Source organism: Dermacentor variabilis, unplaced genomic scaffold, assembly GCF_050947875.1.
Source record: "Dermacentor variabilis isolate Ectoservices unplaced genomic scaffold, ASM5094787v1 scaffold_12, whole genome shotgun sequence".
Lineage (NCBI taxonomy): Eukaryota > Metazoa > Arthropoda > Arachnida > Ixodida > Ixodidae > Dermacentor > Dermacentor variabilis.
Genome location: NW_027460280.1, coordinates 54,032,262 through 54,048,044, shown reverse-complemented (window position 1 = coordinate 54,048,044; position 15,783 = coordinate 54,032,262). Strand labels below are relative to the sequence as shown.

Genomic DNA, 15,783 nt, shown 5'->3' with positions numbered 1-15,783 from the left:
TGGCGCGTCCTTCTCCACGGTTCCTGTCGCCCCAGCCTCCTCCGCTCCCCCATTGGCCAATCTGTGTCACGTGGAAGCAGGCGCCGCGCTTTTGTATATATTTTCTTTCCAGCGCGGAGCAGGCGCCGCGCTTTTGTATATTTTTTTCTTTCCAGCGCGCGCCGACCTCCATTGTTGGGCCTGCGCGACGAAAGTACGGCAGGCGGACTGACGGAGTGCGTTAGCGTAATAGAATGTGTAGGGCCGAGAACTTAATGCGATGCCATGCTGCTGCGCCTTCGGTTGCCGCAACAGACACAGCGAGGGCAAAAAGCTTTTTGCTTTGCCGTCCGGCGGACACAACGCAAAAAGTGTGGATTCGCAGGATCGGGCGGGCTGACTTCGAGGAAGTGGCAAAGAACGCACGGCGTAGTGAAGTAAGGGCCACGGCTAATCACAACCTCTTATTTCGAGCCTAGTTCACGCCTTCCGCTTCGAAAAGTGTGTGTTCATGCTCTGCATGGTTTTTAGCGCGTTGTTTGACTTTTTTTCTCGAATGTGCTCTCTTTGTTTCATGTAGTTTCGTCTTGCGGTGAAATGCACGCATCTGCAGCTGGCCTGTGACATAAAAGCGACTTTATTCAGAGTGTGTTTTGAGCTCCACCAGAAGTTAGCACATTCTCGACGATTTGCAAGGCTCAATATGACTTACGATGCAGTCTTTCAGCTTCGAATGTGCGGCCGCATGTATTGATTTGGTTTGTTGTGATTAAAGTTTTTAACGTTCCGAAGCGACTAAAGCTAGGATGCAGGTCGTAGTGGATGGCTCCGGATAACTTTATCTAGCTCGCCTGGGGATGTTTAACGTGCACTTGATCGTAGAGTCGTACGTGGGCCGGTAAATTCCTCGTTGGCGTTTCATAATACTCGCGCGGGCGCGCTAGCGTTGCTTTAGAAGTTGGCGCCACGGCGCGATTGTATTTCTTCAATAAATTTTATTTACTTGCTGTAACACCTTGTCATTATTTCGTATTATTGACGGTGCCTCCAGGGCACCAAAGCGGCAACGGGAACACCAAAGCTAGAACCAGCGCTGGATGGGGCTCGCCGAAGCCTGTGTATGCCAAGGGGGTATAAGATCGCGGACAGCCAATTTTGTATGCGAACATTCCCTGCGACGCCTGCTTTATTTTAATGTCACGTGCTCTTCAGAGGCCTCCGTTAGCCATTACATGTGCCCTCCTGGAGCAGTACTTGTAAAAAAAAAACTATATATCGTCACGATTACCGAAGCACCCCGCAATGAAAAAAACGACCCTGTTGCCAGGCATTGCTGACCGCACACAGCCATTCTGGCTGTGCGCGGTCAGCAATCTCTCACGCGCCGGCCGAACAAAAGTATCCTGCAGGTACGTAGATGAACCTACGAAACCACGTACACATACTTTCACGCTGTCAACACCTGAAACTTTGGTAATTACGCGCGTGTTTGAGTACACCGCGTGCTTGCGTCGTGTTTCAGCAACACGAACTCTCAACGTCGTGCGCTGTACGCCTTAAATACGCCTTGAATAATGGTCCTTTTCTCTATTTCTTCCGCAATTCCAACACGAAATTCTAAAGGCCAGTTACCGACTGACGAAGAAAGATCTCGATTGAAAAAACTGCTCCGCAGGGCTCGAACGAACTTTTCTGCGGATTTCCTCCCGTAGCGCGTTAGCCGTCGTCTGCTACGGCAGGCCCACCACCGGCGGCGCCACCGTCGAGGCCGCGCCGAGCGGATATCTTGAAGCGATCTGCGATGCGTAGAAAGTGCGCCTAATGCTGGTATGGACGACCGCACGCCAAGTTTCATCCTAGACGCCAGCGCTCGTTTCTCCCCTGGCGGAACGATTTCATCTCCAACGGGTGTAGGTTTCCGCCGCCGCTTCCCTTAGCGGTCGTGCCCGCGTTCAGTTCGCGCTGCGCGCGAAACGTCTCTTGTTTGCGACGGCGCCTCCTCGGATGACCGGAAATTATTATTGCGTTGTTTACTGTCACGACAGCAATGTAAACACGAAAGGGTTGATGCCACCAGTGAAATTCTGCCGATTCACAAGAAAATGGTACGAAAAAAGCAGACGACAGACATGGATTACCGCGGTGCGCCGAGTGAAGTAAACAACTGGCAAACGAAGCGAGCGCGTTCATTAGTCACTCCTGAGTGTATGACGGTTTTTATATGTAACCCACATGAATTTAATAATTACTCGGTACATAATTCTTTTATTCAAATAAAAACTTTGAGTTGTTCGACGAGCGCTTGTCCTGTCTTCTTTCTCGTGTTTCGTTTGTGTGTGCGCTGCCAAAAAATGGAAACCACCTTAGTTGTATGCGCTAGCAGTGGCCGAAGTTCACGCGTGCCGAGAAATTGAATACATGCACGATGAATTGAACATGACCGGAGTTCATTCCCGCTTCACAACTGCATCGCTCGATCGACTTACTAGACGATACACGCCCGCGTCTTGGTCGCGACGGCATTGCTGAAGCAGGAATGATTACTAAAACTTTCAACTTCCGTCTCTTGGGCACTGTTAAAAAATGGCCAAGCTGTCTACATTGCTGCCTCTATTCCATATTGTAGGGGACATACTAGTTAAAGTTGTGTGCGCATGTCGTACTTGTGCTATGCAGCGATATATTTTTTATTTCCGCACAGTGTCGATGGAAGTCCGTTGTCGCCATCAGAGACATAGTAGCGTCTGTTGTCTTGTGGTGCAATCGCAGATGCGGTAGTTGCTGACGGCGCCGAGCAGCGGCTGTGTCCTTTCCCAAAGCAAGCAAACCCGTGCTATCACTCGCTAAACTTGGTTTAACCGCGTTCAACCACGGCAATTTTTCCGATGGGGGCCGAAAACGCTCGTCTAGTTAAATCGAAGCGCCAGCTAAAGAGCCCCGGGTGGTCGCAAATATTTCCGAGCCAAGCTTCCAGCGCGGCGTCTCGCATATAGCCCGTGTATTTCCTCGGGACGTCACAAACACGCACTCAGCCTGCACTGTTATTTGCCATTCGTAATCCATACTTCGTAACGTTTCATTCGCTAACCTTAAATTGCTGTAGTTTCCGACAAAAAAGTCAATAGACTGTTCTAGAACATATTCTTCGAAAGCTTGACTAGAACATTTGTTTTTGCTTAGTTTTCTTCCGTACGGATAATTTCTGCAGGACTCTTTTATCGTGCCGAAAACAAGAAGCCACCGAAATTTGAAGAAAAAGAAACCGTACAGCAAGCATACGGCTTGCAAGTATTCGAAGTGCTGCCATCAGACAATGACGAAAAATTACTGCATCTGTCTGTTGTGCACTCAATCAGACGGTGCGACTCTTCAACAAATCTAGGCACTACGCGGATACAAAGTATATGTGGATACAAATAATACACGGATACAAAGTATCGCGCCAACCATCCACGTATGTGAATTTAATTCGCGCGTATACTAGTTAGCATTTCTGTTTATTTTTTCCGCCAGTTCCATTCGTATATATGGTCAACTGCGACGCCAGTACCAGGCATTTCGACGTGCCTCACGCTGCCGTGTAGGCGTTTTTTTCAAGTGCATTAGTTTAGAGTTTCGTTCAGTCCGCTGTGAGCTGTTGTCCTGCATTAGCAGCGGATCGTTAGCGTGTTGAAGCGCATGAATTCCAGCTTTTCATATCATATCAATGCTATCGGCATAAGGATTTCGAGACTGCTTATGCCGATAGCCGCGTCACATGCATTGGCACGCATGTTTAAATGACTAATGTGTCCACTTGTTACGCGTGCACTGCTCGTATCCTGTGGCAGTGCTTGTTCTAAAAGCTTCGAAGACCATCTACACTCATGTGTGTGTTCAATATATATGCACAGGATGGACTTGCCGGCTAGTTGGTTGTGCATTTTAGAAGAAGAAACAGCGCAACACAACGACGACGCAAAAACATGGACCACACCACGCAGCGCTGGTGTGGTTTTTTTCGTCCTTGTGTTTGCGCTGTTTCTTCTTTCACAATACACGCACACCACAGGTACGCGAAAGTTTAGGAGCATAGGGGGTTAACTTTGTTTTTCCCGTTTCCTCTCAGTGTCAATGGCACAGTGCGTTGCCCGGAATTGTGCACACTTACCCCCATATGCAGAAATGCCTCATAACTTGAAGCCCATGCTTGACTTGATCTAAATGACGCAAGTTGTGAACGCACCAAAAGAAAGGCAGTGAGCGTATTGGGGGACGTTCGCACCAGGCGTCGTTTATATCAAGTCAAGCATGAGCTTTGCATTAAGATACATTTCTGAATACGGGGGTTAGTCATCTGCTTCTCACAGAAAATGTCGAAGAAACACCCACCAAAACTAAGCACATTCGTAAACTTAACTAGGCAATACGAAGCTCCATAGAAAAAAAAAGAAGAGTGGTATTAAAAGCTTTCAGTATTTTTCTTTACTCCAAAATGGTTGCGCTCTCGTGGCTTCAATGTATAGAGATAGTGAAGCGTTAGCTAAAAAGCATGAATTTCCGAACTCTATGCCAAAATAAGCTTGTAAAATTATTTAGGTGCTAGAATCCAGGGTTTGTAGCGATCCTTGAAAATCCTTTATTTCTAAAATGCCATTTTCAAGGCATTGAAAACCCTTGAATTTTTAGAAGTACTGGAAAGTCCTTGAACTTGTACACTTGGCTAGACTTAGCAGACATTGCCAAGCGCATTTTTTTTTCCCTTCTGTGACACTCACGCATGTCACAGAGAATTGTCTGTGGAGGTAATAGAAGGAAAGCGACATCCTTAAAGTTGAAATTATGAAGGAGCTGCAGATACCAGTTTTACGCACATGGAACCGGCGACAAATGTTCTTGGAGGAGCAGAAGCAGGAAGCTCAACAGTTTAGGCATTCGAAGAGAAGCCGTGAAGAGTAAATCGAGAGCTACAGACACAATAAAAAAAATTTGAAATGACTATTGCTTATTTGATGGTGAAAAGCTGAGGCAACAGATGACATCACATACACTGTCAAACCAAACAGTATTCAAAACTGCAAATGTTGCAGGTCCAAGTAGTTAATTGTGCTATTGCAGAAAAAGTTTTAGCGCTTTCTTGAAATGCTTCCTTGTGTGCGTTTAGTGATGGGCGGTGAAAGGAAAATTAGCAGTCTTTCATATGTTTAAAATCAGTGAAATGCGATTTTTGTTTTCTTTTGTTTGAATTAAAGTTAACGATGTTGTTGAACAAGTTATTGCCTGTCCAAACTACTAAACACATCGCACGAGGTCCTTGAAGTTACTGTGTCGGGGCCTCGAAAGTCCTTGAAAGCCATTGAATTTTTTTCTTCAATATTGCTACGAACCCAGAACAACTGTCATGGAGTAAAAACCTTGGCTGAACAGGGGCTTATACACAGAGCACAGGAAGACTAGAAATGCAGTAGTAGGCATGGAGGGTCCTGAAAAAAATGTGCCTCATCTGCTCGTCTGCCTTATGTTTCTGCACCGACTGTCGCATTTTTAATAGAAGTGCACTTTCTGTTCTACTCCAATAAACGCAACATTACCAACTCCAGTGTGGGGCAGTCGTTCAGCCAGTGCAGAACTCTTTCTGTACATCCAAGTCAGCTCTGTCATTTTTCCAGCATTGTAGTACAAGATTTCTTAAACTGGTTTAGCAGAATATGAGCAGTACAGTCTTAAATTAGCTGTTTATTTGTACGCACAAGTTCAGGTCCTCAGTTTGCTTGCATGACAAATTGCCATTCCTCAATAGATACAAGAAACAATTTTATTACAGTTTAATAAAATCCAAACAGTAATAATCACAACATAATGACGTAAATTTCTTTTGGTACGTATACAGCCCATGTCATGGCACTGTATAAATTCAACTATACATTGCAAGTACTGGGTCCTGACTACTATTATTCACATGTGTAAAACCATCACAGCAATTCAACAAATATCACAGTGATTAGTGACATACACTTTGTAACTGCTTTACATGAGCATAATGTATACAAATGGTTCCCGTGTACCTACACGACTAGTGCCACCCGAGTACTATTACTCACAGGTGTAAAACCAACAAAGCAGTTCTTTAAAAAATATCACAGTGCTTAGTGACGTACATGCTGTAACTCCCTTGTAAAAGCTTAATACAAACACGTGAGGACACAGAAAGCTAACAGTGGGCCTACATGGGAATACCACCGCCTCAATACTAATTCACAAGTGTAAAACCAACCAAGCAGTTCTTTAAAGAATATCACAATGCTTAGTGACATACATTTTGTAACTAGCTTATATAAGCGTTATACAAACATGAGAACATACACAAAGCTACCGGTGCACCTACATAGAAGTGCGGCCATCTGAACACTATTATTTGCAAGTGTAAGCTCAACAGAACAGTTCGTTATAGTGACGCACATTTTGTAACTGCCTTATACAAGCTTAGTGCAAGCAAAAGAATGCAGAAAAAAATTAATTAAAAACTTGCTCTATGCATACACGAACAGATCAACACAAATGGTAAACACCGCTTTGAAGACACATGTGACTGTGGCAAAGCGCAGTGCTGTGCCGGTTGAAACTGCCCTCCACAAAAGTATTAAGCAAAGCTTAAACCATAGGCAATAAAGTGCTGAAAGGCTGCGTCTCTAACGTACCTATATTAATTCAAATTTCTTGAATATAGGGCTCTTTTGCAGGTAAGGCATCTGATCCAACTGACCTGATTTTACACCTGCTACATGCATACAATGCACTCAGATATAACTGGTAATAATAATTATAAAAGGCATTTAAAAACTTGATAGTATGATGAAGATGCATGACTAGAAAAGTTGCGCCCCTCGTACTTGTTAAAAAGGTGTAAGTAGTACACATGTTCTTTTTTTCCTCAATTTTTGGATTAATGGACACCTGGGAACCTCTAACCCACAAAAAAAAAAAAAAAAAGATACTGCAATGTTAATAGTGTTATGAATAATTTTTTGTGAAAGCTTTTTTACAGACAAGTTGCAGTCTTGTTTCTGGAGGTTGAGCTGTATCATGCAAAATAACATGGAAAGTGGTCACATGAGAGCATGACACTATGTCATAATGTTCGTTTCAGTTGACTCTCTTGCCCTACAAGTCACTGCTCACTGTGGCCAGTGATGCAACAGCAGTGTCTGTGTGATTTTCATCACACTTCTGTCCTATGGCATCCTTACCAGAGTTGGCGGCACATAGATACCCAAATTTCGAGTGTTGCTTTCTCAGGTGGTTGCTTTTGATTTGCTCAATATCAGTTGGCACTTCAGCTGCATCAAACTTCTTTTTTACCTCTTCCAACAGCAACATCAACAACAATCTTATGGCACCTGTGTTGTCCTTCTAGTTGCCTACAAAGACCATTCAATGTAGCAACAACACTGACAGTCTCTAATATCTTCTAATGGGGGAGAGGTGTGTCCCACCATGTGTTCCACATTGTTGTCGCTATGTGGGCTGGCTGGGGAGGCAACGACTGTAATGTTTGCATTTGCATATATTAAAGTGATGCTTGTACTGTGTTATAACACCTAACTTAGTCTTGCACTTGCTGCACAAGAACACTGGCTCACAGTCGTGGTGAAAAGCTTTTGTATGTTGAGCGAATGAGTTGTATGCACTACAAAAAAAGTCACAGTGATAGCACACATGTTGCTCTACCAGGCCTGGTAGGGTTCCTTCTGACACTGCTGCTGATGCTGACGCGCTGCTGCTTGCCTCGTACACTGTTGCAGCTGCAGTAGACATGGCAGTCTACGTATCTATTGCTGCCATGTCATCTGTCACGGTAACTTTAGGTGGTATCGGGCTCACTTCTCCAACAGAGATGTCGTTTGCCCCTTGAGGGCTCTCGTCATCAGGGCCAATAATTTCGTAGGCATTGTCTCCTGCATCGAAGAACCAATAAGAACAGCCTGAATTAATAATCATAGCTCTAAAAAGTACGGACATCAAGACTTAACCACAAGCTTTGCACATCAGTGACCAGGCTTAATAAATAATACTCGCAGGAGGAGTTACACAATTGTGTGTGTACATTACAGTAAAGCCTCATTCGAAGAGATACTCAAGAGGCATGGGAAACATGTCTCTCGAAACCAAAAATTTTAAAACACTGAGGAGCCAGACTAGATCACTTTATTATGCATCATCACTAAAGTATTTTTGATACATGTGAAGGAATAATTGCTCAGGGTGGCTTAAAGGGCCCCTAAACCGCTTCTCGACATGTTTTGAACATTTCAAGTAAACACGCATATGGAAATCAGAATGCCGTCACAATCGTCGATGCGAAACGCCACAGTGCGTTTGGCAGCACTGCGGGTGCACCACATTATGAAGAAAACGACCCCGTGCACCTCTCTGGACCTATCCTGCACCCCCCAGTTTGTCCTGACGTCACCAGGCTGTCCCTGATGATGTCACCAGTTCCCGGTGCTGTCGATTGGTCGAACGAAAGTGTACGACTGCAGGCAAGGCCTGCAAGCAAATACACACACTCCTTCCTCGTCGCGTTGCTCGCGATGCCATTGTGGGCAGCCAATGGGGGCAAAGAACAGAAACGCCAACAGAAGGGTCTCCCTATGAGGCTCTTCAACACGAGTCACCATACAGTTCCATTGTATTGGCGAGGTCATTAGCGCCACCCCTCGCAGAACGACGGGCCAGTGCGGCAGCAACAGAGCTCGTTGGTGATGGCCTGTCCCGTAACATTTGGAAGTGTACTAGGCGAGGAAAAGACGATACTGTCCAGATGGCGTGTACCAGATGAAAGAGTAAAATGAGCGGGGACTACTTTTCCATAATCAAACACACGTAGCTCCACTATTACTGCACCGTTTCGAAAAATTCTCGTGGCTACGTGTTCGTTGCCTTATCGTGTACAACTGCAACACCGCAACTAAATTTCAACCTCGGTGGTTCAGGGGCCCTATAAAGAAGATATTCACAGCTTTTTAGTGACTGCAGATTGTGTTAGCTTCCTTCCCAACTTCTGGAAGTTAAACACTTCACTTTGCAAGCCTTGTTGCTCGCAGTACCTTTGAGGTGCTCTTAGACGCTCGTCAGCTTCAACTGCCGACACTTTCTGTCCTGCACTGTCCTCGTTGCCCTCCTTTTCTAGTTCATGCTTAAAGAGACATGCGCAATTGACTTGTGTGAGAATTGCGTGATCTTTACGCCCTTCGGAGCACACAAGGTGCACGAAGTGAATGTGTCTGGGTTGTGTCCCTTCGAAGTAGTGAATACTTAAAAAGTCATCCTTAGTAACAAAGGTGTGTCTTGTATACAGTGCTGTTAACGTGGCAAACATCGGAAAACCAACCAAACCATTTTCAGATGTCTCTTACAACCAAGTGTATCTTGTAATGAGATTCTACTGCACTGAATATTTTTCGTCTATGGATCATCTCCATGTACATATAGTCACAAAGACATGTTGTGTGGAATATCAGGAAACAGCTCGTACTCTTACTTTTTGTCCCTAACATAAGCTGCTGATAACAATATTACAAAAAAGCAGGCAATGAGGCTAGCATGGAACATAATCCTTCAGCTCTAAACAGTTTTTTGGGCCCACATCATTCCCTCATATGCCATAACAACTTGATTGCAGTAATGGCTGCATGTGATCTGAGTTGATTTGAACAAACAATACATAAGGTTGTCCTATATGTAATTTCATCAGAGTGCTTTTTAGATGTCCTGCTGGCGATCCTGGCTGCACGATGCTTCTCATGCTTTTTGGCACGATTCCTTTCTTTTCCACTCCACTCTTTTTCCTGGTTTTCTCCCCTTTCCCTTCCCCCTTGTGTAAAATAGGATACCTGAAGTATCAAATCTGTTGAATTAACGTGTGTATCAAACCAGTTAACATGTGTGCTTCTCTGTGGTCTGTGTTGTATTTTTGCGCTGTACAAGTCAATTCAAGATGAAAGATGGAACGTCCCTGCCTTTAGTTTAATTGTATGCCTGTGTGTGTATATATATATATATATGTCTCTCTCATGTTTTGAAATATATGTACATTCAGGAGTGCCTGCATGCTCTTCTCCCCTGCTCCAGTGACGAAAAGGAGAGCCTTTTTATGTACCATAGTAAAACACTCAAAGGTTTTCGCTGTGCCCATTACATCACTTATCATATGGATCTGTCACAATACAGAGTAGCAGTGGTTCAAAATACTAGCCCATCCCAACATAACTATAAATTAGCACATACCGACATGCTGTGAAACAACTGTTGCAAAGCCGCTGGTGCTGGCAATTTCCACAGCACTGCAGTGGTACAGCCGAGTGCCACCTGTATAGTGACAAATGCATATGCATGTTAGCAACTCAGTAGTTGCTGATGGTTTCATAAGCTTTACACTACACAATAAAGTAATCTAGACAACGTTGTTCGAACAAATGCACATAATTAGGACACCTTTTAAACACTAACACGATTAATTGCCCCCAATCTCTCACTAAGGGATAATACTACTGAAACATCGGTGGAGAGGTCAGATTAACACAGCCCATAAAGGACAAGCTTTCTTTAAGGAAAACAGCCATAACAGCAATTAGTTTTCTTGATCATTTTATGTGCTAGCTTTGTCATGCAGTACTATAAAATATGAAGTGCCGCATTTCTAGCAGCCGAAGGCGTCGTCAGCCTCATGGTACAACTGATTTTTGCACTGTTTGTGTCAGTGAGCCGACACATAGAAAGAAAACCGAATTCACACATACATATACAGTGCCAAGTGCACTTCTTCTTCTGAAAACGCAGCCACCAGTTCCAATGCTGCTGAAAGGAAAGGTTATATAGAGTGCGAGACTGCATGGAACTACCACTTATGACTGTAAGTGCATGATCTGCTGATTGGAGAGGTAGTCACATGCTATTTCTAGTCTCTTTTAGAAGCATTACTAAAGGATGAATTAAAATCTATTCATAAGTCACGAATTTCACGCATCCACAGTGTGGCTAAATAACTTGTGAGAAAAAGACATGTTTACCTGGAATAGCAACCTTTTTTCCTGCTGCAAAACTTTCCTTCGAATTAATGAAATAACTTTACAGCGTCATAATATATTGCGTTTCTCGCAACTACTTGCCGGCAGTGGCGAGTTACAGTGTTTATATCTGACTCATTGGGCGGCAATACTGCCAAACACAAATGCTTCACGAACATGAGAACACGTCCCTTGCAGAGAATAGCAACCATATATGCCTCTGTGAGACATGATCGCACCTTTGTGGTCAAAATGTACATTAGAACGACATCACATCTCATTGAAAAAAAAAAGCCTCAGTACAAGGCAGCAGCCAACTGCATAATGTGAAATTGCAACTGATGTCCACTTACTGGTGGCCTGTGTTTGAGTCGCTTCTGGCAGTTGACTGGGTGCTGCAAAACATACAGGGTTATGTCAAATGTTAAAAATATATATACCCCAGCATTTCACAAGTCGCAAAACAAACAAGTAAACTAATAAACTGTAATGTAAACAGAGTACACATCACAAGATAGGCTGTCAACTGGTAATGCATTATGCGAAAAACCTAATGCATAGGAAAGACTATATGTATACACACGAAGCTGACACACAATTTAATTCGCTCTAGGTTTTTCCGTGCAATATAATATATTCAAATTATTATGTCTCGTGGTTAGAGCAAGATGAGCGTAAATTACGCACTAAATTATGTACCCTGGAAAGCTTTTCTTCAATAAGCACCTGTGCTCGCTTCTAATGAGGAGCGTTGTAAAATTTATGTACATGGCATTTAACATAGTTGCTGAACACGGATTTCCTTTGCCCTGTGTCGTGTACAGTGAGCTACATATATCTGCCTCCACCCTTCCCTTTTTTGTACTAGCCATACTGCATGCCACTGCACCTATACGCACGTCAGTAAACCTCACGACACAGAAATGAAAAAAAAAAAGGCGCGCCAATCACCCATGCCTGCATGTTATACTGGGCCTAACCTAGCCAAGCATGGGCTGTTGCTTTTTACAGTAAACACAGGCACCGTGCTCATTGTAAGTATGTATCATGTCACTAAGCAAATATGCAATTTCATTGTACCACTGTTTTTTGATCACATGGATGTATCTGTTGAGAGGCAAGACAAAAAGCAGTCACTTCTCAGAACTAATCAGCTTTCTTTAAACACATTTCCAACTTTTCAATGACACTTGATGCTATGTGTTTGTCTCCAGAGAGCATACTTGATTTGACTTACCAATCAGAGACACTACATAAATATACCATGTTAAAATGACTGCCTAGAGCACGTGAGAATTTTCATCTTGGTGTAACATACTGTATCTTGATTTTGTTGACATTTGGTCAAATGGTACACCCAATATACCCAAATACTAGTTTTTGTGTCCAAATTGCATGCCAATGTATTTTGATTTTTTGGCATTCGCTCCTCTGCACTATGTGAAGTCGCACTGCACTGGCTCTTTCACATCCTCGTGTCCTTGCAGCTGCCTTCTTGCGTTATATAAAGCGGGTGCCTGAAAAATATTGTGTGCAAAAGTCAACACAAGGGCATGGTGCAAAACAACATCAAGACAGTCAAGGCCATGGCAATAAAAGAAAGTCTTAGCTCTTAGTCTTCCTAGTGAAATGCATGCAAAACATCCAAATGACTGCAGCAGTCAACTGCTAAACAAACTTCAATTTTTAGATTTAAACAAAAAACAAATAACCAACAGTTCATCCTTGTTTGTCACCAATGTTAGAATACTCCTGCTAATAAATAGAATATTGGTCATTTTCAGACGTCATAGGTCTGTCATAAGTCTGGTGTATCACAAACACCACTAGTGACACATCCTAAGCACGTGCCCAGTGTGCCCCCCGCACCATCCCTAGTTGTGCCACTGCTGAAGCCATAATTTGAGGATCATAGCTGCAAACATGATGCTCAGTAGGGATGAGAATATTGTCCTTCAGTTCAATGGATATATGGATGTGCCCATAAGGAAGGGCAACAAGGCTTGTTATGGCAAGCTTACACCCACATTTCAATACTAACAAGAAAGTTCACTGCGGCCTGCAAATAATCTTACTAAAAGGCATGAACTTATTTTCATTTATGAGGTGCGCAATGGAGTTCATTTTTGACAGACTCGACTACTGCTGCAGTTTGAAATCTAGCATTTCAGATTCTTGAAGGCAGGTAAAGTTGCAGTTAAACCGCAGTTACTAGTTTATCAGGCCAACTTATTGTTCTGTGTACAACAGACGAATGGTAACACGGAATTAAAGCAAAATTTTATTTTGATATTTTATTTCTCTACCAAAAATATTCAAGCGATAAACACATTTTCATCTGCCATGCAGTAGCAATGCACACATTACGCTTGTAACCCCCAGAGGAAGGCTTATTTAGCTGTTCATATGACATAACTCTGACATGCCAACTCATATTAGCAAATGCACAGGCATGTCCAAAACAATAAGCGTATGCAAAGCGCCCCTGCAATTGTAATTCCACACAGCAGCCGTTATATTCGATGCCGATGCATAACTAGCTGCTCGACAATTCACCGAGTTCGTAAACATAAGCGTCCTTTCAGTTTCGCACCATGCTCGAAAACCGGAACAGGAGACAAAACCAGACCTATAATCACACCATTTCAATACATGAGCAAAAACAGTTCAGTCTTAGGGATAAAAACTGTGAGAGCGATTTAGTGCGCGACGGCGACGGCTTCAAGCGACAAAACGGGCCGTCGCTTGAACAGATGGCTCGGTTCTGGAAATCTAGAAATCGTCGCTCGTCGCCCGGAAGTGCTGTGAGCGACTAGCCAATAGCGCGAAGCCGGAACTGGATGTACATATATCGCTCAAATCGGCTCAAATACTACCGATTGTCGCGCGGAACGAGCAAATGATTCAATTTTTATACGTGCAAGGATAAGAACCTACTGCAAGACCTCCGGAAATATTTTATGCTACTTTTTATAGCAAAATACATCAACGTAAATTACTATAAAGCACGCGTCACGCGTGATTGCATCCCTCATACCGGCAACACCGGGGAGGCGTCGCTCAATATCGTCGCTTGCACGGAGTACGACTTGTAACGACGAGCGAACGCGACAGCCATCTCCATCGCGTCGCTTGTAGCATGCCGCGCGCAAGATCGCTTATATGGGGTTTATACATTTTTCAGCATAAAACATGGATTCCTCATGCGTTTTCAGTAGGTTCAAGATAACGCGCCCAATTGACCTCTTGCAGCATGCAGCTGAATGCCTGCGGCAAAGTTTCTAACTAGCACTGGTGCTGCACGTAACTTCAGTTGTCGCAGATTCCCCCTGGGCGAGACACCGTCAAGCGCGCGGCTTATTTATAACAAAAGCATGCTGCCAGCAAAATGACGCCTTCTGTTATGTGATTCCTTAGTTCAACAGCGTTTCGTACACAGTAGACTGCCAAACTGAATAAATTCAAACACACAAAACGCACGCTAATCACACTCCGCATAGGCTCGGAATCACGGGCTGGTGAACAAACCATTTTAAGCGTCCTCTCGCCTGGCGTCTGATTCAACATATCATAGTTCTGGCAGCGTTTGCGATTTTCAAAGCTCTTACGGATAACGGCAAAGTGATAAAATCACATGCAGTTATCGCGACGACTGGCGTTTTCGATTGACATCGAGAGACACAGCGCGTATGCCTAGTGCGTTGTCAATCGCGTCGGTTAAGCGCAGCGATGACTTCCTGGCGATAGCATGTCATATACGGAAAATGTGCACCTAAGTTAGAATTCACTTACCGTGGAGGATTTGCTGTTATACCCAAGGCATGACGAACGACTGTCGTGTTTTCGTGGCGACGCGAGATGGCTGACACACGAACTCCCTTGGATGGCCTTCGTTGCTGCTCGCTGGACGGAGCACCTTTCTCCGGTGCTGTGTTGTTCCGCGATCTTGAGCGCGCGCGCGCGGTGGAGCAACTCCGAGTGAAAAAGTAGAGCGCTCGCTGCGCGTTCCTTTGAACTGCGGCGGCCTGTTCTCTTAGAAGCAAAACGATGTGTTCTTTACGCAGCGTGCATGAGTGATACATTGCCATGTTCGGGGCCAGCCACCTACAGTTGAAGCAGAAGATTACGCTACGTTTTGTTCTCTATTGCCGCAAGAGTAGAACGGGCATTCTACTTTCCCTCTGAAAGGGAGAGTGAAAAGCATATTTCACTCTCTCCTTGGTGACAGAGTGAACAATGCATTTCACTCTACTCGACATTTTGCGAGAGTAAAACAACGCTTTGAAGAGTAAATCGGCCGCTTCACTCCTGCGATACCCTTCCTAGATTTAAGAGTGTATAGGGTAGATCCAACGCCTCCTTTAAAAAGATGCCTGCCACGTGCACCGAAAACCTGCTGCCCTTACCTTTCCCCTTTTCCTCCTTTCCACTTGAGGTGGTATAGCTAGCGATCTTTACGGTGGTCGCTTGCAACACATGCGCGCATGCGCGCATCCCCGCATGGCAGCGCGGCCGGCGCAACCGCCGCTACCGCCGCGACACCACACCACCCCAGCCCCCTTGGCGGAGATAGGGTAAAGCCCCTGAAACTTCGTAAAGTAGTGCCACTCTCCTCCTCCGCCTTCACACCTCCTCGTTTCTCCTCTCTTTCACGCTCCCTCCTCGACCATGGCGCCGCCTACGATGCTCGAGCGCAGCAGACGACCTTTCGCAGAGTGAATGCACGCATCTTTAGGCGTTCACGTTGGCTTTCCAGCTC

General features: G+C 44.5%; 1 protein-coding gene across 1 annotated transcript; it reads right to left on the bottom strand.

Annotated features, from left to right (window-relative positions):
• Window positions 1-5,722: 5,722 nt before the first annotated feature.
• Window positions 5,723-15,351, bottom strand: LOC142565789 (uncharacterized). Its single transcript, XM_075676322.1, has 4 exons — window positions 14,817-15,351; window positions 11,378-11,419; window positions 10,246-10,326; window positions 5,723-7,913 (listed from the first exon to the last, which is right to left on the bottom strand). The coding sequence occupies exons 1-4, from the start codon at window positions 15,110-15,112 to the stop codon at window positions 7,883-7,885; spliced, it is 450 nt and encodes a 149-aa protein (XP_075532437.1). The 5' UTR covers window positions 15,113-15,351; the 3' UTR covers window positions 5,723-7,882.
• Window positions 15,352-15,783: the final 432 nt, after the last annotated feature.